This window comes from Pelodiscus sinensis, chromosome 9, assembly GCF_049634645.1.
Source record: "Pelodiscus sinensis isolate JC-2024 chromosome 9, ASM4963464v1, whole genome shotgun sequence".
Classification (NCBI taxonomy): Eukaryota; Metazoa; Chordata; order Testudines; family Trionychidae; genus Pelodiscus; species Pelodiscus sinensis.
In genome coordinates this window covers 40,868,364-40,892,642 of record NC_134719.1, presented here as the reverse complement: position 1 = coordinate 40,892,642, position 24,279 = coordinate 40,868,364, and the positions used below count along the sequence as shown (strand labels likewise).

Genomic DNA, 24,279 nt, shown 5'->3' with positions numbered 1-24,279 from the left:
GTCTTTTGAGTGCACCCGTTATTTCGAAATATAACGCACATGCTATTCTGATGTCCCTGTAAACCTTATTCCACGAACAGTGAGGGTACATCTACACTGCAACACTATTTTGAAATAACTAGCGCTATTCCAAAATAACTTAGTCCGCGTCTACGCATCGGGCAGTTATTTCAAAATAGTGTCAAAATACTGTCAAGCTGGAGGACTTCATACTCCGCCTCCTGTAACCCTAATTGTACCAGAAATAAGGGAAGTCGGAGGAAGAGTGCTCTATTTTGAAATAAGCTCCGGAGTTGATGTAGCTCAATTTGTGTAGCTTATTTCGGGCTGACCCCTGCTATGTAGACGCATCCTGACGGATGTTTCAGAATAGCAATTTATTTTGAAATAAGCGCTGTGTAGACAGCACCAAATTTCGAAATAAGGTTTTCAAAATTACCTTGAAATAAACTACACAATTTGCTTTCGCTTGAATTGATTAGCTTATTTCAAACTTGGGACTTCTACATTTTGTGCCAGTGCCCCTCTGCTTCCTTTTCAAGGCCTCTGCTCTGCAATCAACTGGTGGGGGGATTCACCCCCTATTTTTTCCTTCCTCAAACCTTGTCACGCTGGAGTCCTTTGGAATACCCAAGCCCTGTGGCAGCGCCCTGCTGCCGGGGAGCGGGCAAACCTGTCGCTGCACCACGCTACGCTCGTGCTCCGGGCTGGGTTGTAACTTTCGCAGCGCGGACTTGGGGGAACCAGGGTACGGTGATACTGACCCCAGCCCCGTGCCCCTTCTGCCCCGCTGCCCTAGCCCCCCTCCCCAACACCCCGCGCCCGGGCTCCCTGGGCGGGGCACAAGCAGGTCGGGCTCGGGCTGGGACACTCCAGCGGCGCTGCCGCGCACGGAAGCTCCTGCCATTCCTTTCATTCCCCAAGTATCGATCTGCCCGGCTGGGCGGCTCGGGGGCTGGTCCAGCCTGGGCGGCGGGGCCGGGGGAGGGCGGTCTGTGGGCTGCCGGAGGAGGCGCGCGATTGGCTTCTGCCCTGCCGCTGGCTTGTCAGTTTGGGCTGCCGGGGGTGGCTGCCGCGCGCCTCTCGCCCAGCCCCTGACGGGATGCAGCCTTGAGGGGGATGCCGTGCTCCCGGCACTTTGATTAAAGCCCCGCGTCTCCCTGCAGCGTGACGGCAGGGGCTGCGGGAGCACGGAGCGGCGGGGCCTGCACGGAGCGGAGCGGGACAAAAGACCTCCCCCCTGGGTGTTGCGCTCATGGCTCTCTGAGGGGCAGCATCTCTGGGACTACCGCGCACGGGACGGGGCTGGGATACTTTGGAAGGCGCCCGGAGCTCGGTTCGCACTTGAGGGCGCCCAGCATGGCGCTGCAGAGATGGTCCACACGGTGGAAAACGAAAAGGTGGCTCCGGGACTCCACTGTCACCACACTCATCACTTTTACTCTCCTGCTCCAGGCGGCAGAGGTCAGAGGAGGTAAGAGAGAGACAGGAGCGGGGCAGGCAAATGCAGGACGAGGCTGCCGCCAGCTTTTAGGAAGACCTGTCAAATGAGATGCCGGTCCTGGGGAGGCGATAATAAGGGGGGGGGGCTTAGCTCGGGGCGTTCAACCTCACCGCAGCGCCAGATTTAGAGGCGCTTTTCCAGAGTGCGGGTCAGGGAAAGACCCACCTCGACCTCCCTTGTAACTGCCGAGAGAGAGGAGGGGAACAAAGCTCTGTGCTCCCCCCAGCATGACACCCCGGTTTAGGCTCGGTTGAGCTCCCCAAGTCATTGGCCTGATAAAGTTCACCCAAAGTCTTGGCAGAAGTGTAACAAAAACCTCGGCGCGCTCCTTCGAGGAGCGGGGAGACGGCCCGGCGAGGGGGGGTCTCACACTCCCCCCTCCCCCAATCTTTCTTTCTTTCTTTCCCTTTGCAAAGGTTTTGGAGCGGCAAAGGATTGCCATGCGAAACGTCTATTTGAAAAGGGCCCTTGGCTAGCCGGGGCCCTGCGCGCCCTGCCAGGTGGGCTGTGCGGGCAGCTCCCAAACGGAGAGCGGTAACTAACCAGGCGCTCAGGCTAGGAGCTAAAGGCTCTTACGTGGCAGGGAGGTCAGCTGCAGGAGCCAGGCTAAGCACCTCGGCATCAGCCAGGCGCCGAGCAGGGGCGCCCCCACGCACTGCCCGCGGCCTCCGCGGGGAAGAGCAGTGGTCCGTTAGGTGTCAGTGGACATGGTTAGCAGGGTGCAATTCCTGGGACTAGCAGGCTCGCGAGCAGCCGCAATCCTCGTCCTCGGGCGGAGGGGGCGGAGCGCAGAAGGTAGGCAGGGCCCTGAGCTCGCACGCCTGCAGGTGGGTGGAAAGGGGAGGGGCGCGCAAGGCAAAACCCTGGCGCTGCGCTCGGAGAGCCGCGCTTCTGCACGGACGTGAGCGGAAGCAAGCACCGCTCCAGAAGCGTCCTGTTTGGAGACCCCCCGTTGGAAACCAGCGGCCACAGTCCGATTTTATGAGCGTGAAAGGTCTGCTCGCCTGTATGTGGAACGCCACTCACAACCTGGCCGCGTGTTAGCCAGTGGCCTCGCACGCCTAGCCGAGTGGAAACGCTGCTTCTCCTCACTGCGATCTGCAGTTGGGATGAGGCTCGTTTTGTGGCAACTTTGCTCTTTCGGGGCCTCACAGCCTGGGGTAGGGGGAAGGCTGACGCTCCCAAAACGCAGTCCTGGTGTTGTTTGTGTAATACCGTTATTTAGGAGGCGATTTGCCCGTTTCTGGGTCGCTTTCCACTTTCGGAGTCGTTATGGTGGGGCGCACAGGAAAGTGGAAAAACTCCACGTTTCCATTCAGTATTGCATACCTGCTCACCGCGGGAATGGGAGCAGATCAATCAGTAATTCTGCCCCCTGCTGGTCTCATTTACAGTTTAGACAGGAAGGGGCCAAAATCATCCTTGTTGCAATTCCAAGGACCCCAGTAGCGCTGCACCAAGGATAAATTTCCCCTTCTAACGGCAGGGGTTTGGCTACTCATTACTACATTGAAACTGAAGTTATTGAATGAGTGCTACTGAAGACAAAGACTCACTACATTGGGTGTTTTTTAAACCTATATGCTAAATTGGATGCCAGCTGGTGACAATTTGTTGCAGCCTGCACTGCATAACAGTAGTTATGAAGACAAAGCATCTCTGAGTTTTGGGATTGAGTCTGTATTTTAAATGAAAATCTGAACCCCAGGAACACAGATAAAAATTAAGCTGAAGCTGCTTTGTATTTACTAAAATAGTTTTAAGAATAACAAGAGCACAGATTTGAGAGACTAATACATATACTAAAATAAAATCTATGTGAAAAATTGCTTTTGAAAATCTTTCTCCATTCTAATGAAGCAAGGAAACACCAGAATTTCAAAATTGCAGGGAACACCTTAAGATTTCTACTATTTGTGAGTTTTACTGAAAATTTCCTGAGCAGAATCACACTAGTTTCAGTGTTCAGAAACAGGGAATGCCATTTGCTTGCAAACTTTTGGTAGCTGTGTAGTTAGGTTATTGAGGTTAGTACAAGTGTTTTCTTTGACTACAGTGACAGCTAGATCTGAACTAATTTCCCAAATGAAGTATTAAGTTGTTGTTTCTGAATAGTCTCTTATGTTCTTCTGTTATTCAAAAGACTTCAAAAATAAACTAAAATAAAATAGCATTCACTAATATCTACAAAAAGCTCTCTTCAGTGACTGATGCTTGAAAGCAAATATGAAAATAAAACATTTAGACACATAATTGTAAGTCATATGATAAAATGAAAATATTGAAATGTTTAATCAGAATGCAATATAAATCATTGCCTTTGTAACTGCATTAAGATTAGACCTATGAGTTTTTTGTTTTGTTGGGATTTTCATAAACTGTCATCTTATAAAGCTAATTACACAACATACTCACATAAAAATTAAATTTTATATTAATTACTTTTTCAGTAAAATACAATTCCTTCTAAAAATCACAACAAAATTCCTATGTGTTGGCTTTTTCTTAAAAATTGCTTTTTTTCACATAGAAAAATGATAGGTACCTTTCACAGTATGAATGAGGTTCCTGAGAATTCCTATTTAGGCTCTTGAGGATCTCTTCTCCCCCTCCTCCCCCCCCCCCCCCCCCCACGGCAGAGAAAGCCATAGACCTCAGAAGCAACTGAATGAGGGAAAATACTGAATCATATTTTGTCAATTCAGTTCCCACTAACTTCTCAGCACCTCTTGTTAGAAAATATTTTTGGCTTTATAACCTGGCACAGGTAAACAAAATACAGTTTTAAAAGACTTTCTTTGATTTCACCCTCCCAGCCTTCTCACCTTTAAATACCAAATCTGTTGGCAATGCATTTGGAATGAATAAACTCATTTAGTCAAAATGGCATGGCTTCAGCAGTATAAATTTTTGTAAGGTCTTGGCATCAATGCACTATTGTAATGCTGATTTAAATTTCATGAGCAAGACATTTTAAAAAAACACAACTTTTTTAGCTTTTCTGGTAAATGGAAACCTTGCTATTCATCAGACTATAAAACAATATTCAGAAGTCTTATTGAATATATGATAGGTAAAGAAAAGAAATGTGACCTGTTTAAATAAATCCACAGATGACAGAATGTTGCTCAAATATACTGTAGGTGCTTTATTTCAATCGTCCCATTAGTATGCTCCCAAAACTCTAGAAAATAGTAAGTGTTCTTGGTGCATAAGGAAAAGTGAATTGGGCCAATTACAATGGAAAAAGGAAACTTTTCTATATCTGTATGCACCTGAAAGTATGTAATTTGATTTTGAATGCTTATTGAGTCTCAATAGAAATGTAACTTTTCAGCTTTCTCAAATTCAAACAGTTTAATATCTAATTATTATTCACCAAAATAAAAGTGGTGATTTCAAATAGTAACTTGTAAATGTCTACTCAGATCAGCTTATTAGTGATGTCCCTCTTTCATTTGACTGGCATGTTGTGCGTTAAAGGTCTATTATGAAATTGAACAATTTTCATGTCAGCTTGAACTTAAAATTTAGTCAAATATTTGCCAATGTTGACTAAATCTAATTAAAAATACCATAGTCCTCCAAAGGGTAACAGTAAAAATTTCCAAGACTGAAGAAAAATAGGTTAAGTTGACCCAACCATAGGAAGAATCATTGAGAGTAACTGTTGGGTGGTCCCAGCTGAAAAGTTTGTTTGAGTCCCAGGGATCAGCAGGTGAAATGGTCCTATCTTCCCAGAAGGTGCTGTCTTACCCTGAGTGAATATGCCTGTTTTTTTCTTTTTGAATTATTGCAGAAATTCTAAATTAAGGGGTTTTTCTTAGACAGGCAGCTGACAAAGAAATATGACTGGTATGTATTGTAGATTCTGCAGACTCTGGTGATTTATATTTAATTTACAAGGAGACTTGACAGACTCCTGAATGGACAATTCAGGCTATGTCTTTTTACTAGCTCTGCAGTAGAAAAAACAAAAAAGTCACTTCATAGCCTCTGGTTTTATTTTGTCTTGTTTAAAATATATAATCATGTCCAATATCTATAAACACACAAAACACAGCACAAACTAACAATGCAGTCTAAAATGTTATATCTATATTAATGTAGAAGCATGTGTTTGACTTGATATTCTACACTGAAAATAAAAGCTTTCTTAAAACAAAACCTGTTCTAGGTTTCTGATTTAAAAAATAGCATAGGTAGTATTGTCATCTGCAGTAGTTGCAGCAATAGGGGCTTTAATTCCAAGGATGCAGTATAACAAAGAACCATGGAATTATTGCTGAAGTTTAATTGCACCTAAAATATGCTGGAGCAATTATACCTCTTACAGATTGTTATTATTTTTTGTGATTAACAGTAGGGTTTCCATGTGCCTACAGGATTAAGAAGTTACTTTTCTTTTCTCACTCTTTGTTTCTTTTCATAGGAAATTCTCTTAACATGTGCTAACTTATTGTTGATAATGGGTGCAAATAAATTAAATCGCCCTTGGGAGACATCTCTTGTGTTAAGAAAGTAGAGCCTCACAAAGTGGTGAAGATTTGCCATTTGGATGGAAATGGCAAAGATGGGAAAATTAGCTTTTACTGAACTTAGATGAACACTGATGCATCTTGTCAATGGTTATAATTAGAGTAGTAGGTTTTAAATACCATCTTTACAAACTATAAATGTACTACATTAATTGTTGACCTCATTATTTAAATATTATCAGGAACTGTCAGTATTTGAAATTTCTCAGCACGTTACCCCATATAAGGGAACGTACAACATTTGTAAATTTTAGGCCTGCGATTTTGTATATGTGTTGAAGTGTTAATGCATTCAGCATGTAAAATAGAATTTTGTTTGGCAGAATTGGTATTAGGAGCGCATAGTTTGCCAGCAGGTTAAAATGAAGGATGCATAATAAAAACAAATACACAATAAAAAGTATAGGGCCTGATCTTGCTTTCATTGATGTTGATTGCAACTGAATTAGGTTCATAATGACTATATAATATGGGCTAAATGCTGGTCATCTTGCTAAACTAAAGAGTATTGAACTGAGTCTTACACATGTCCTCCTTTAAGGTGAGCAAGTTTTGGCTTAATTCAGACACTAAAAATATTCTAGCAATCTAAACGCTTAGTTATAATTTTGGGACAAGATTATTATTCAAGCTCTAAAGCCAGTCTCCTTGATGTCAGTGGGATGAAAAACTGAGGGATGGTTTGCTTGGCTTATAGTTATGAGGAGTTATGCCACTGACTTCAGTAGTTGTGGAATCAAGTTCTCAATCTGTGGGTCTTTTAAAACAGATCATCTGCTGGTGCAAATGGTGTAAATACACTGAATTCAAAGGAGCTACTCCAAATTTCACCAGCAGAAGTTCTGACCCTTAGATCTTTGTTCTTTTCTTCTAAAGATTTTTGATGTATATAGTTTAAAAAGTGTACATAATACCTCCTTTAAGACTGTAATCCATAATCAGGATATTTTGGAAGCTAAAAAAGTTTTCTATGAAGTACCTTCTTTGTGTATCTACAAACATGTGGGGTCACAAGTCCCAATCTCTAATATTTTATATTTAGCTATTAGACACATTCTTACTAAGAGAAGGGACACTGTGTGTCTTTCATTTTTAGGTTACCTTTTAACCTAAAAAAAATGGCAATCAGCATAGCCAGCAGCATAGTAATAAGATCATGGTGAAGAGGATATGCTAGTCCAGGAATTTAATTTGTGTTCTGATGGTCTCAAAATGTCATATATGAAAATATTGTATCAATGAACTAGTAGCTCTACTAAATACTTTTTAGCTCAGCAAGTAAAAGAGGTGTCATCATGCTTAGACACCGTGAGACTAAATTCTAATTTTATCTGCCAACTCTCTTATGTAAATCAGGGTTCGCTCCAGTAGAATCGATATTGAGCCAGATCCTCATTACTGCATATTGGCCTAAGATTCCAGTGGAGTTAAAAATATTAAGCCAGCTAAACATCTGATCCAATGTTATACTGATTTTATATCAGTGTAAGCAGTTTCCGAATCAGATACATTAAAACAGCATGTGTTAACTAAATGCTGCAAATCATAGGAAATAACTAACATACTTAGTCTAAAAGAAGGTCTTATTGTAAATAATGAAGAAGCCACTGTTTAGGCAGAATATGTGAAGTATTAATGAAACCTCAACCTCAAAAATTTAGGTTACACTCCATGTCTAGACCATTTTTGGTATGTAATGAAAACCTAAAAGCATACTCCTTAATTCCTGCAAAAATATTTCAGCTAAATGACTGAAGCCTTCAAGCTAACCTCATTAAAGAGCTCATCCTGCAGTTTATACCCAAGAAATTCTTATACTGACTTCAATGTGAGACCTGAGTAGGATTTTTAGTACGTGTTGTACAGTTTTGGGCTCTGAGAAGAGAGACAATTACTTGTTCGTGGTCATCTGAAATACATCAAATAGTTTCACAGTGTCCTTGTATTTAATTTGAATTATAATTTAAAAATGTTGAGTGAATTAAGCGAGCAGCTCTGCATCTGCCTATCTGCTCCTGATGAAGTTAGTGGTGGAATTCTGTGGGAACAGAGTTAGGCAAGTTCTGAGTGCTTTTGGAAAAGCCCACCTGTCAGTAAAGTAATTACTTGGTTACAAATGATTTAAGGAATTCCAGTATGCAGCTGGGTAATCTATTCCTCTTATAGAACCAAATAATAAAGTGATCTACAGCATGTCCTAGTCTTCCTGGAAATTGTAACAGCCCTGGGCATTAGCTGAATGTTCTTTAAGATAAAGTACAATAAAATTATTGTGATTAAAATGACTACTTTTACCTGTAAGGAGCAGTCATGGGTCAAAATCTCAAACCTGGGTGCTTTACATTCATATTTAGACATCTAGATAAGGATAAACTGTTATTCAGAGTTGTACACCCACTCCATAGTTTAGACTCAATTTCTAAATCATGAAAATTAACCTCTCGGTTCCTCATTTTCCCAGTCTGTGAAATAGGGCAAATCCTAAATATTTATTTTTGTATAGCACTTTTGGATTGGCAGATGAAATACAAGCATTAATATAGTATTATTGATTGTTTTTCAACTTCTGAACGTTCCCATCCCAATTGCCCTTGGGTGCACGTACAACATTAAAATTAGTCTTATACAAATATAAAAAGATAAACAAGTTCACTACATTACAAAACCAGCAACCACTCTCATATAGCAAATGCCTGTACATAGATACATTTTGAAGTGAACGTTAAATGCCAACAGAGACAGAGTATGTTCAACTCGAGAAGGAAGAGAATCCAAAAGTCAAGGATTTTCCATTGAAAATGATCTACCTCTGGCTAACCACATCAAAATTGAGAGCAGTTAGTAAATGCTCCTCCTCCCACTGATTAACTAGTTATTGGTTCCTTGAGGTCTGTCCATTAGTGCAGGTTCAAGTTTTAGCTACTAAACAAGACTATTTGCTAAATATGTACAGAAATAGAGAACAGGCTAATAATCTGTGAGATGTAATGCAAAAAATTGAATTATTAGGTTTTACAGTAAGAGAACTACTTAAAAAAGAGCTTGAGAAATGGTAGCTAAACAAAACCCAAACAAAAACCTAGTATGAAAGCTTTCACACAATCAGTATTTAAGTCTCCCACAAACACACATTTCTCTCTGATTCTGAAATGACTGCACTATGCAGATACAAATCGGGGCAGTGACAGTTCTAGTTACTCTCTTCTTCCCTACCAATGTCTCATTAATCACTATAGGAGAAAGGCTAGTTTAGACTCCATGCTCATTCAATCTTTAGTCTCTCTGAAGCAATGACCAAAACTAGTGCTAGATAAAAACTGTTGGAATAATAGCTTTTTATTATTTGGATGTCTGCCCACTAGGAGTTGGCCTAGGGCCACTAACTCACTTCATAGATAGTAGGCCACTGTTATTAGATTTTAATAAGCATTAGCCTTGGATGGGTGCTGAAAAATAAAGGCCAAAAATATAGACAAATAGGATCCTAAATTTAGGCTTCTATTGTTTTAATTAATGGTGTGATTTTCAAAAGTACTGAACCTTATAAGTGGGAGTCTAAATATGTACCTAAGTGTCTGATTTTAGGCATCCATTTCAGAAAGTCTTGGCCATAAGTGAGAAATACCTGAAGACTTGTAATTAATACTCACTGGGTGTGGATGTTTTTCAGTCTGTTACAATTTCACTGCTGAATGGTAGGTACCCTTTTAATAGCTGGCACAGTCAAATAAAATGAGTAAACTTTAAAAAAAATAAATTTAGGAATGAAGAAAGATTATACCCACACTCTAAGTTCCAATTCGTATTAAAGTTTAGAGAGACTTCCAATAGAATGTCTTCTTGACATAATGTATCACATTTGCTAAGGAACAACAGAAAATAGAACTATAAAATTTAAGAAACTAATATTATTGGGCCAAATTAGTCTTTTGTGTTCTCCATGGATTGATCTGGCCTACTGTGATTAATGGCTCCAGATCTTACGCTGTGTTTAAGATTGGACATTTCTAATTAATTTGTACTTATTCACTGATGGTGAGAAAATCAGGAGGAAAATCTATCTTTCTACCTATACAGAGAGAGAGAGAGAGGAAACTTCAACAAACTGTACAAATATATTGGACAACTCAAGTGTATAGCTTCCCATCTTTCCTTTTTTGTATCTATATAAAAAAAACTGAATCCGGTAAAATTGTTTATTATAATTTATTATGGCATCACTTTAAAAAGTGGAAGTCTTATACATAATTTAGATGAAGACAGTCTAGCACTTTTACCTAAATTTGGGAGCGTATTGTCTGAATTGTCTCTCATAACTGAAGAGAACAGAGCTAAGGATTTAACAACTGAAAAACAAATTGCTAAGAGGATTTCACCATGTACTTTTCATCAAGCAGTTGAGTAAAAATATACATTTTTAATCAAAGTATAGTCAGGTCCAAGCTTGGTGAGATTTCTTTTGGGAATGAATTCCATATCCAGAGGCCTGCACTACAATCATCTTATTGAAAGGCATGCCTTCCTTCTATTAACCTCTGAGATAATAAGACATAAGGGAAGAGGCAATCTTTAGCATAACTGTATTCTAGAGCATTACTGTGCTCAGTCACCAGCACCTTGAATTGAATCTGAGAATGCAGTGAAGGGGCAGAGTTTGTTTTGCCCTACCTAAAATGGGGAAAACCAAATTTTGAAAAGATTGAAGCTTTGAAGTGGTCTTTGGCTGGGGCAAGGTCCATATGTGAGGGGGAAAAAACTCAACACTGTGGGGACTTCAGAAGTAAGAAGAACAATTTCCCATCACAGTCTTCTGGGATGATCAAAGCCACTGAAAAGGAATTTTGTCCCCACCACAGGATCCTTAGTCAAGAGAGCAACACTTCTTCATTCAAGCTCACTGAGAGCTACTGGTAGACGTAATAAGATTAGTGCGGATATTTTACCTCAGTCCATTGCCTTGAGATCATTGTTGACCATGAAGACAGTCTGTACAAATCCTGGTCTGAAACATAATTGAATACGATCCAGACTATTGGAGGATGTCTGCTGATGATGGGGTTGGCTTATAACCAGCTTCTCAAAGACCACCCTCAGGAAGACGGGAGGTGAGGTTAGGTACTGAGTGGTAACTAACAAGCCTGTTAAAGTCAAGAAAGGTTTTTTTGAGCAGGGTTCAGACTGTCACATTGAAAATTTACTCTTCCTCAAATAATAATTCCCAACTGTAAAGTGCCTGTGTATGGTCTTTCTCTGACCTTGGATCAATCTCTTGTTTTGCAGCAAAAGCAGACAAACTACTGTACTGTTCCAGGTAGGGTGTACGTAGTTGATATTCAAGTTAAAAAACAGGAGCTGAGGTGATAAAAGGTATATTTACCTACCTGCAAAGGATGGGGACATACATATTAACTGCTCTGAACCCCAGCTGGTACAAAACAGTGCAGCTCCTTTTGCCAGCTGAGGGTTAGTACCATTGGTAGGGATTGTACATGTTCCACTCAGAATGACAGATTACACTTACTGTAGTTATTATTGATGGCTCGATTCTATTGCTTTTTTGAATTTATTTAATTTCTCTGTCAGAATTATAGTGGCACCCAAGAATGTGACTTTATCCGGGTTTTCATATGTTTCATAGTAAACATTTATTTTAAATTCATTAAATGATGGATAAATTTCCACCACCCTATACCGGAAACCTACCAAGCACTACACTTACCTTCATGCCTCTAGCTTCCATCCCAGACACATTTCTCAATCTATTGTGTATTGCCAAGCCCTAAAATACTACCAGATTTGCTCCAATCCCACAGACAGACAAACATCTGCAGAGCATTCTTAAAACTGAAATACTCACCCAGAGAAGTGAAAAAACAGATTGACAGAGCCAAAAGACTACCCAGACATAAACTATTTCAAGACAGGCCCAAAAGAGAAAACAACAACAGAATTTCACTTGCCATCACCTACACTTAAACCCCTCCAACGCATTATCAACAATATACAATCTATCCTGGAAAATGACCCCTCACTCTCAGAAGCCTAGGGGGAAAGGCCAGTTCTCACCTACAGACAACCTCCTAACCTCAAACTAATTCTTTCCAGTAACCATGCAACACACCTCCATCATAATCATCCAGGAACACACCCTTGCAATCAGCCCCGGTGCCAACTCTGCCCACACATCTACACTAGTGATTTCATCACTGGACCCAACCACATCAGCCACCAAATCATACTGGACAGTCTCTATGGGAAAGAATTAATTGACACAAATCAGATATCCAAAAAGGCAATACACAGAAACTTGTTGGAGAACACTTTAATGTGCCTGGACACTCATTAATGGATGTCCAAGTCATCATTTTGTTTCAGGCCAATTCCACAAGCCAAATACACAGGGAAGCCTTGGAACTTAATTTATTTACAAGTTTGGGACCCATCATAGAGAAGGTTTGGGACTTAACTTCATTCACAAGTTTAAATCTTATGCAAATGGTATAAATAGGGACATCTGCTGGCTTCTGCACTACCTTCCACATCCTAATGACTTAACAAATCAACCAAACAATGGAGGTGCTAATTGTTCTTATCAGCATCTTGTAACTATTTGAACCATCTACTCATTGTCTCTTTTTTTCCCTTTCCTCCTTTTTTTCTTTTTTTTACTCCTCCCCTCCCTCTCCTTCCCTTATTTATTCTTGGATCTGGACTTCTAATACTCCTGTATCTGAAGAAGTGGGTTGTGCCCACGAAAACTCATGATACCATCTACATGTTTTGTTAGTCTTTAAAGTGCAACTAGACTATTTGGTTTTTTTTAAGTTTTTCCTGTTACAGACTAACTCTGCTACCCCTCTGAATCATTTTAGAAAGATAGTCAGTAGACTCTTGGCCCAAATAATATTGTTTTAAACTTCTTAAAATAGCATTTAAATTTTAACGGAAGTTACTGCTCAAAAATATGTAATTGTTTAATGAGACAAGCTGTTGATCAGGGAACATGGAGGCTACGTCTAGACTGGCATGATTTTCCGGAAATGCTTTTAACAGAAAAGTTTTCTGTTAAAAGCATTTTCGGAAAAGAGCGTCTAGATTGGCACGGACGCTTTCTGCAAAAGCACTTTTTGCGGAAAAGCATCTGTGGCCAATCTAGACGTGCTTTTGTGCAAAAAAGCGCCGATCGCCATTTTCATGATCGGGGCTTTTTTGCGCAAAACAAATCTCAGCTGTCTACACTGGCCCTTTTGCGCAAAAGTTTTGCGCAAAAGGGACTTTTGCCCGAATGGGAGCAGCATAATATTTCCTCCAAAAGCACTGATTTCTTACAGTAGGAAGTCAGTGCTTTTGTGGAAGTTCAAGCAGCCAATGTAGACAGCTGGTAAGTTTTTCCGGAAAAGCAGCGGATTTTCCGGAAAAACTGGCCAATCTAGATACAGCTGGAGTGTTTTACCTTCAGTTTACAACACTTTGAATACGGCACAGGTTGGCACACAACGATAGATAGCATATATCTGATACGCTCTGTGAAACTTTTGGAAGTCTCATATCAGAAAACCACCACTCTATCTACTATTAGTTGGTACTATTACTGGGACCAAATTTTAAATAGGTATAGGGGAAGAAACATTCTTTCCTCCCTGGAAACTTGAATTACTACTTTCTGTTCTACAGCTGTTCAGTGACTAGATTCCAGTGTCAACTATTGTAAATCCAGACTCTTTCATGACCACTAAGGCTAGGTCTACACTGCAATGGAAAGTCGGAAAAAGAAACACGGTACGTGGTATGCAAATTGTGTATCCTTTTCCCCTTTACTGTCTAAAGAGGCTTTTCTGAAATTTGGCGCATCTACAAGGCACCAGATTTCAGAAAAAAGTGCTCTTTTGACACATCCCTTATTCCTCGTAAAATGAGGTTTACAGGGATGGCGAAAGAGCACGTCCGCCTTTTCAAAAAATTTTCTGAAAAAGCAAATGCATTCCTTGGACACTACATTGCTTTTCTGGGATACCGGAGTGCAGTGTACACGTAGCCTTAGTTACTAAAATAAAATTAGCCTTAAAACATAGTGATAGGCAATATTGTTATTTTGAGTAAAAAGGTATCTGCTCCCTTTGTACATCCAAAGTAATATCTGCCTATGTGAGAAAATTTAAACAATATTTTGTTAGTTTGCATTCCTCCAGAAAAGACACAACCATGGAAGGGTTAATCAGGTTCTCTTCTGCTTTTAGAATCTTAATGGTGGCTGCTGATGCATAAACTAGACAGTTTGACTTTCTGATCCCAGATTTAGTTTGCAGAAATCACAGTTAGGGATAACATTTTTCTTAACTAAGGAGATTTAATATAGCACCATTCAGAGTTAATAGCAATCTCATCTTGCCTTTAACTTAAAAAAAATCCAGAAATCATACCAAACCCCAGCAATGTAAATTCTCCTGACTGTTACAACCATTCCCTTACTGGGTTCCTTTTGTCTAAGTCAGTGCTCTTTGTTCTCCTACAGGGAACATTCTCACAAAAGGCATGGTGTTCCATGGGTTTAAACGAACTGACCATGTCTGAGATTCTCCTACCAGAAAGGGCTGTAGGTGTGGGGTTTCCTCTTCCTTACCAGTCTATGGACATGAAGCTTCCGACTCCATGGAGGATCAGTTAGAGGCATAAATCATGTGTTTGGAGGAAATGAGATTCTGTATTATTGGATGGCTCCTTCAGCACTCTAATAGCCCTTTTGTAAGCAGGGGAATGGTCCCGCTATTGTGGGGAACTTTCCTGGCTTCTATACCACCCCGGTGAAATGGACCAGTGAAAGGATCTGAGTCCCCGCTACCACTTCCTTTACCCCACGGCTTCCCTGATCCTGAGGGCTCCCCCTCCACTCTCCTGAGTAGCAGAGTCCTCAAAACCCCAACAAGGCTGGGCCCAGGTTTCCTGGGGCTTAATCCCCGACCTTGTAGTCACTAGGGGCAGGAGTTAGGGTGTGCCCACTCCGAGGTGCTCTCGTCACACTGCATGCTTTCTTGGCCCAGTGATCATTTCATAAGGTTCAAAGCAAATACAATTTATTAAACATCAACTGATTAAAGAGAAAAGAATAAGAAAAAATGAGAATGGTTAAATGAGAATACACAGCCCTGCTCTGTAGCACGGGGACATCAAAACAGCAGTCTGCAGAGTGTAAGGACAGTTCACAGTCTCTTCCTTATAGGCCCCTTAGAGGCCCTGCATGTGCAGCAGGGGGGATGCAGGCTGGACACGCTTGCTCTTGCAGTGACCACACAGCCTCAAGCTCTAAGTGGCCAGACCTCTCTTCCAGTCAGGCCTGCTGGACCTCTTGGCTGGTGATATCTCCCTGCCCAGAGCCTCTCCCTGCACTTTGCTGGTCCCAGCTGCACCACACCCAGCTGCAGGCTGTGCTGCTTTGCCAGTCTCCAGCTCCTTGGGTTGCTTCTCTGTCCCTTTTGGCTCTCTGAGCACTGCCAGTCTGCTGCTCAACACAGGGTCTGCACTCCTTGGACTGTGTGTGCCTGGCTCTGTTGCTGCAAAACTGCCCCTCAGCACAGCTTGCACTCCTTGGGCTGTCTTTGCCTGGCTCTGTTGCTGCAGGACTGCTTCTCTTAGCTGTCTCTCAGCTCTCTCCTTGTTCAGAGACCTCAAAAAATCCCAGCTCACAGGGAGGACGGGGCCTGGCCTCTTACTTTCCTCACTGGCCTGTCCAACCTGTCAATCAGGCCGAGCTGGAGTGTTGGCTGCTTTCCATTGTCTCATGGACCCTTCCCCTTTTGATACTGGGAGCTGGTGAACCAAAAACTCCCACAGAGTTTTAGTAAGGGGTTAACAATTCCCTTACACTTTGATAGCAGACTCCTATACTGCCCTTGCCCTGGGAGTCTCCTACACACAAAAAATCCACAGTGAGGAGGGGAAAGACACACAAGTTAACATAGACTGTAGGCCATATATTCGGGCAGAAAGAGATGAAGGAAAATAGGTTTCTCTCCTATTTGTGTAAAGTGTTGTATATATTGATGGCACTATAAAATACTAAATGTTTGAGAAAGTGATAGCATGATAAAATGGGCCAACTCACTGGCTGTGAATTAACAGATAACAAAGGGCACTTTAACTCAGGACAATTGTATTTCATATAAAATAAAATTCTGTTCCATATGTGTTTTATTACTGTACGTCCTTTCAATTTCTCTTTGCACTAAAAGTGTTGCAGTGCTAATGGCCCTTTAATAAAATCACTTTGTTTTAAATTCAGAGGATTATTTAACTCTTAATGAAAAGTGTCTCCAGCAGTAATCCATATGCCAGTTCAGCAGCCATCTTGAAAACAAATGTTAAAATCTTCAATATTTAAAGTCACTGGGCCTGAATCTGATTTCACACCACTCGTATAACTCCACTGATGTCTAGCTGTTACAGGTTTATATTTATGTAACCTAGATCAAAATCATGAGTTCTTTCACTCACAGACTCTGTTTTCCCTCCAAAACTCCATAAAATTATGCTAACAAAAGAGTTGATCTTTTGTTCTTAATCAGAACACTGTTCTACACATTCAGGTGCTCTTCAAATCTGTTAAAATATTTGTATATTGGTGCCATTCTGTTTCATTTTACTCAATGATTTTAGTTTAGTATATAACAATCCTAAAGAGTAGTGGACATTTACAAACTGTGCCTTAGATGGTACATTTAATATGGAATATTGTAGACCAGGTGTTGTTCTCAGTTATACCATCATAAATCGAAATACCTTCATTAAATGAATAGAGTTACTTCAGACTCACTCTGGTAACTAGGAGTAGAATTTGTCTCTATACATTTAAATATCTCAAGTACAAAAGTGTTTTTGCTCTAAAGATGCTATGTCATTAAGGTTATCTTGTGCTTCAGCCTCTCTATATTAGGATATTGGGCACCTAGTCACCAGCTAACTAGTCCATGCTTCAAAACAAACTGAAAAAAGCTGTTGGTTGGAACATAGAAGTAAAACATAAAACTCGCTAACACAGTGAGATTATTTTTAAGGATTTTTTTTTTTTTTTTTTACAATCAATACACGGATAAGGAATTTAAACAATACAGCCCTTCATGTCTTCTCAGAAAATCCAACAATATAAAACCCTTCTCTCATTACTCCTATATAGCATCCATTAACATGCAGGGAAGATACACATCTGGACTATGTCTACACTGCACAGTTATTTCAGAATAAGCCTTTTCTGGAATATTTATTCTGAAATAGTTTATTTTGAAGTATCACATCTACACTGCACAGAAGCCTCAAAATTAATCCAAGGCAGGCTTCCCTTATGTAGACGTGCAAGCTCAATTTAGAGCCCCAGGAGGAATAACTTAGAGTGGTGTTGGTGAGGGGCTATTTCGAAATAGCAGAAGTGGAGCGTCTATACAGCCTCTATTCCGAAATAGCTATTTTGGAATAGGCATTATTATTTGTAGTATGAGGTTTACAGAAGTTGGAGTAAGCCGTCCGTTATTTTGAAATTATTTCAAAATAATGGAATTGCTGTGTAGATGCTCACATAGTTATTTCAGAATAACGGCCATTATTCCAAAATAACTTTGCTGTGTAGACACACCCCTGGAGAGAACAAGTCCCTTGGAGCCGAATCCTGCCCATGTGAATGGTACAGACAGTGCTTTTTTTGAGATGGTAAGCACTGGTACGGCGCACCAGCACCTTTTTTTGGGAGCACTCACGCCGTGCCGATTTCCCCCAACACAGCCCCCTGCCGGCCCTGGGGGTACTCACACCGCACAACTTTCCCCCGGGAAATTTACTTTCCTCAAGAAATGAGTACTGGCACTTTTTTTTTTAACAAAAAAAAAAAAGCACTGGGTACAGAGGTGCTGCAGGGCTCTGCACTGTGGTAGATAGTGGGTAGAAGAATTTCTTTCACTGAATTCTCCACTGTTTGGTAACCAGCATTATGGAAACTTGTTTTTTCCATTGTGGTTTGAGACTTAGGGGGCCAAGATTTGCCTCTTATGATGTGAAGTTCTGTTCTAATAGTACGTCCTTGAGTTATGATTTGACTGCATGTGATTGCTTAATCCATGCAGGATCTGTTGAAGTCAATGGGGCACTTTGTGGCTATAAGGTGCTGTGTAACCAGATCCATTTGCAGGGCCAGGGATCTGTGCAGGTTTGTACTTATTATGCAGGTTCACCACCGCAACCATAGAACCAAATTTTCAGATGTGGTATCTGAATTTTGTGTGCTCAATTATAGTTTCTCCACAAAGGGTCATGCTCCCATTTCCTTACAGTGCCATCCCAAGACACCAAGAAAGACCTGTGTTATACTAGGTTCCTTAGCATGATATTACATAATATTTATTTACATGTTTCTTTAGATATTTTCTCCTAGCAGAGGTAACAAGACAGTGTTGAATTTTAAATAAACTCCCTTGCCTAGTAAAAACCTTGTCTAATTTCAATGGTAGCTGAAAAAATTGTACCAAAAGAGTAACACCTAAAGTCACGTTGAGTAAGAGATCCTTTAAGGAAGCTTTAGTGAGTCCTTTAAGGAAGCTTTAGTCTGTCACAGGCTGATATTTATTGATGCAATAGAAAGTAATGAAAAATTAAGATCAGTCCAAACTGAACAAGGAACAAACTTGGATGATCTTTAGTATCTCAGTCTTCCTCATATGGGGAAGTTGAATGATATCAACGAGGGCCAAATTAGCCCATGTGCAATTGGGGTACTTACACAGGGCCCCATTACAGGGAAGTTCCAGTGGAAAACCTCAACTCAATAAACTGTGATCCTGTGAGCCAGGTAGCCATGCTACTCACTCAAATTTGGCCGAGTCAACTCTCAGTCTTGATGAAGGGTTTTGGGGCCAAATCTGAGTAGGACTGTGACCCTGTGTGCCAGATTAAAACATCATTCATTCAAAGTTGGCCAGGCTGCTCCTCCATCATGACAGGAATGTCAGTGCCAAAGTGAGCGGTGCTATGGCGTGGGTCTGGGACAAACATGTCTACCAATAAGCGCTGACGTATCAGAAGACTTACCACATTACTCTCTGCCCCGCTCAGAAAATCAGAAATGTCCTTTTCCCCCATACACCTGGCAAGGACATTCCCTTTCAGCTTGAAAACCTGTGTTCTAGAGAGTGAGGTGGAGCACTACATTGAAGTTTTGTCTAGGGTGGCAATTGTCTTGTACATCACAGACTGGGACTTGCTTACAGAAGTTTCACCACATCTCTGAGTAGGGTGACCATCTGTCCCACTTTTACCAGGACAGTCCCATATTTAAGGGCTGTTCCCAGAATCCCCAAGTGCTGGCAGCAACCCCTCCTCCCATACTCTGTGAGGCTGAAACCCCAAGCACCAGCAGTAACTTGTATTCGGCATGGGGAAATATGGTCACCCTATCTCTCAGCAATTTCCATAGTTCATGGTGTTCTCAGATTCTTTATAAATAGATTTCTCCTTGAAGATTCATAGGGCCAGATAAATGAGACACTAAGTTTTATACATTTTTTGTAGATTTGCAAGGGAACTTCCAGTTCTCATTCTGGATTACCATTTCTTTTAAACCTTAGTAATCAGTTGCTTTTGTATTTTCTGTTATGCCACGCAAAGTGGTGATCATCCCAAAATATGCAATAGGTTAGACAAGGATAATTTCTTACTCATAGTCTACAGTTATTTAGCAAAACTGCTCTGTCATTATTAGAGATGGCCAAATTATTTATTTTCTGTAAGGTTCACTATTTGCAAATTGCTGCAAACAAGCTTGCTCTGTTTGCTGTCCAAATTATTTGACTAATGGTTTGTGGAAATAAATTTTATTTTTTGGGCTGTGTGAAAAGTATTTGGTTTTGACTGTTTGCTGTTCGTGCTGTGTGAGTGATCATCTATATACTTTAATATCACTCAGACCCCTCAATGACACCTTATAAGCAGCAGAACAACAAATGCTGAATGCTCCTTTATTGTGGATGATTATTCTTGCTGAAGCCATTACCCAAAGAGTAATAAAGAAGAACTCTGAGGAAATGTCTACAAACAAAAATAGGGGCACAAAACTAGCCGAACTATTCAGCCAATTGGAATTTGAATGACTATTCATATTCACTGATTTTCTGCAAATTTTCTACCAGCTCTACCATTATGTGCATTGCAAAAACCCATCAATCAGTTATTCAAGAAACAGTTTGGCTAACCCTTTTACAGTCAGAGAAGTGCATTGGCATGTCTCCCACTTAAATGAGATAGTTCAGTGACTATATGTCATATTCATTGAAATTAATAGGAATGCATTTTTAAGGCACAAACAAAGGTTTACAGAGCTAATCTGGTATTTTAAGATTTTGTGCAATGATTTTGATTATTTAATGTTGAAACTTAGCTTGTCACAATGCTTAAATTTAGTTTCATGCAATTGTAGAACAGGTATCTATTATTTGTAGCAGGAATACATTTAAGAGTTCTTTCAGGATGTATTAACATGTGATAAACAATCAGTATGGTGGAGGATTAAAATAGCAGAGGCTGAATTATTTAAAGCAAGTGTAGCAGAAAATGTATTACCAGATGAAAAGAGTCATATACTCTGTCATCTCATTATGGAAACTTTGGAACGTTTTTCCTTTAGAAAGTCCAGAACTGGAGTTCCATAAAGTTAGATTTGACCACACACTTGACTGCTTTTGATTATCTATCTTCATGCTGGCAGTGCAATCAGCTGAATAAAATGAACTATTTTAGTATTAAATGCACTAACATGTGTTACTGATAGGATGATTTATGAAATGCTAAGTTAAAGCAAAATCAGAGCTGAAGGCGACACTGGCTGTAGCCAAGCAAACAGTGGGGGAAAATATTCACAAACATTTCAGTGATTCTAACTAGAATTTCAGTTTGACTGTGTTTTCAACCTTTCTGTTTGCTGTTAGTGAACATTTATGCAAATACAAGTTGAACCTATACAAAAGGTGACTCTCTGATCTGACAACATCCATGGTCCGGTAGCACCACAGATGTTCCTGGGCCAGAGAGAACATTGGTGGCCAGGAGTCAAGTGGCAGGAGCAACTGCAGTAGATAGCCCTGCTTGTGCCAGGAGCCTGGCCTGGGCCAGCAGCCATATTGAGGATAGTGGCAGTGGGGCCTACAGTAGTGTGATGTCAGGAGCCTGGCTGGTGGGAGCAGGCACAGTGGGGCTGGCAGCCCGGCTGGAGTGGGCAGTCACAGCACGACTGGCAGCCTGGCCAGAGCCAACGGGATGGGAGGCTGGCTGAGGTCGGCGGCCTAAATGGGGCAGATGGCAAAGGGACTGGCTTCAGTCACATGTGGTCAGAATGTATATTAGTATCAAGAATCAAATAAGATTATGTCTAGGAGCTAAGTGTTGGTCCAATATATGAAAAGCTCATTAAGTCATTTCCATTGATCAGAATTCATGTGTTAAAGGAATCTGTGTTGTGAGCACTAATCTCTGAGTCAAGTATCAGAGGGGTAGCCGTGTTAGTCTAAATCTGCAAAAGCGACAAGGAGTCCTGTGGCACCTTATCGACTAACAGATGTGTTGGAGCATAAGCTTTCGTGGGCAAAGACCCATTTTGTGACATGCATCTGATGAAGTGGGTCTTTGCCCACGAAATCTTATGCTCCAATACATCTGATAGTCTATAAGGCGACACAGGACTCCTAATCTCTGAGATTATTTATGAAATAGTAAATCTCAATTAGCAAGTGACATGTTAAAAATCTGATTTTAACTAATTTATACTGGATAGCAGGGGCTTCTAGATATTTGATGAGAGAATGACCCTGTGAAACAATATTTTACTGTAAGACTAGCTTGCAATAAATCAAAACTTGATGTAGACACTCTAAGGATAGATATCATGTAGCAATGAAATTATTTTCCTTTTTGGTAATGTTACAATATGAATAATTATTTTTTGTTGTTTTTGCTCTTTTTTCAGCTGAATCAGTCGATGTGTTAAAAGCATTAGAATTTCACAAATCACCTGAAGGGATATCAAGAACAGCAGGATTTTGTACAAACAGAAGAGATTCAAAGGGGTCAGATGTTGCATATAGAGTTTCAAAACAAGCTCAGCTCAGTGCCCCAACAAAGCAACTGTATCCAGGTGAGTCTATCAGAAAGTCAGCTTCCTAGTGTGTTTTCTTATTATACCAGACATGCAGAAATAAAGACAACATAAAAGGGATATGGTTCAATTTGTCACAACTGTATTATTTAACTCATCTGGGAAGTAATCCACAGTACTTCATGCATGTGGATCACTGTTTGTTCCTTAAACATTTCAACCTGGTGGAGAACTGCAATGACCCCTACCCCTCTCCATAGCTCTTCCCATCCCATGGCTGGGACCATATTATTACCCTCAAACTATGGGGTAAAGGGACTGGAGAATGGGGGATGGTGTACCAGGCATTAGGAAAACCAGTTTTGCTCCTCAACTTCTATAGGGGATGCCTTTCTCTAAGTCTGCATCTATATCCAGGTTTTCAGGGAACTGGGTTTCTATTGGGGATAAGTACCAACACTGGACACCTGGCAAATTGTGACAACTTGAATCTTACCTTTGACCTACCTTGTTGGGTTCTTGAGCTGTTGTGGGGAAAACAAATTTTCATCTCATACTGACTTGCTCAGTCTGGTGGTGGGGGAACATTCTTTCTCAGTTCTAAAAAAGGGAACTAGCACCATGCCTATAGAAGACCAAATAAAAAAAATCAGCCCTACACTAATCTCAGGGCTGGAAATTGCTGGTTAGGCATACGTGTGGGCTCACGCTGGACAGTCAGGGTTTATATGTGCTCCCTCATGTGTGCATGGGTCAATCGCTTACCTCAGTCCCATCAGCTCAGGGTGATGTTCTAATTCATTCTTGGCCACCCACTCCCAATTCCTGAGGGAGAAGACCCTTAAAAGGTTCACTCCACTCTCCCACCGTGAGGTTGCATTGTCTGTGTTTCCTGATATGTTTTTTTTAGTGTCTGTGTTTTTCTGCTAGTTGTAGCACAGCACAGAGCCCATGCCCATTAACTACTGAAGCATTGTGAGATGCCCCTGCTTTCCAGTTAGGTACAAATGCAGGAAGTTGCCAATCAAATGGGCAGGCAGAGTGCTTTTAAAAATCATTTGCCAAATATTTGGGGCCTGATTCTTCTCACACCACTTTTTTGCTAATGTAACTGCATTAAAGGCAATGGAGTCACTTTGAATTTACATTGGTGTAAGATATCCATGAATCAGACCATCAATAAATAGAAAAATACTGGTTGATACTATATACAACTGTAATGGTTCTTTTCTGTTGCCTTTGTGAAGATCAGTCTCAGTCCTGCAGTCCTGACTCATAAAACACCTTGGCTTCAGTGAGAATTTTGCTTGAGTAAAGACTGCAAGACATACTGTTAACTAGTCACTAAACTTGTCTTTGTAAATAAAGTCCCAAGCCATACTAACTCTGTAATAGCAAGTCACTGCTTAATTTGGGACATTTACAAAAGACAACCATTTGATCCAGAGGCAATAGTTACAATTAGTAGCAGGCAGCGGAGAACAAATTTGTAGTGCAGCCAGAACAGAAGCATTAAAAACATGTGGGAAAATCTTTTCTTATGACATTGTGACCCTCAACTTTTCAGAACCAAGGGGTTTTAACTGGAGATTAAAATAAGCATCTGAAGTTTTGAGTGAATCCAATATTTGACCATTTAATAGGCATAATGATTAACATTTTCCAAAGCATCTAAATTAAATTATCTATATGGTTTAACATATTGGTGAATTCAGGGTATAATTGGAGTTGTCATATTACAACTACAGTGATTACAAAAATAATGGTATGGAAAAATATTTACAAGTGCATAGAAAAGGAGACTGAACCAAACAGCACAATAAAACAAATATTACTTCTTTGTTTAAGTGGGAAATTTCTGAGGTGGGATGGTAACTGATAAGTACTAGTGAGAAGGAAAATATATGACTGGCCATATTCCTAGACTAAAAGGCCTATTCTTCCATTGCTATGACTTCATACTTTGTATTGATAGTAATGGGAGCAACATGTGTACTATTGACAGAAGAGGCCTAAGTAATTTTACCTGGTTTTCTCATCATTCTATCAGGGGGAATTTTATGAATATTTGGTAATAGGTCCATAAGGTGAATGGCATTGCTAAGTTTTGTACTTCT

General features: G+C 40.7%; 1 protein-coding gene across 7 annotated transcripts in view; it reads left to right on the top strand.

The window, feature by feature from the left end:
- Positions 1-985: 985 nt before the first annotated feature.
- COL11A1 (collagen type XI alpha 1 chain) overlaps positions 986-24,279 on the top strand; it is a 255,966-nt gene continuing 232,672 nt past the window's right edge. For 2 of the 7 annotated variants that reach the window (XM_075936624.1, XM_014571895.3), the window contains exons 1-2: positions 986-1,474; positions 22,034-22,201. In XM_075936624.1, coding sequence (XP_075792739.1) covers positions 1,360-1,474; positions 22,034-22,201 — 283 coding nt within the window. In that variant the 5' untranslated portion in view covers positions 986-1,359. The remainder of the gene's footprint in view (positions 1,475-22,033; positions 22,202-24,279) is intronic. The other 5 variants (XM_014571898.3, XM_075936627.1, XM_014571897.3 and 2 more) reach the window with 3 other exon arrangements.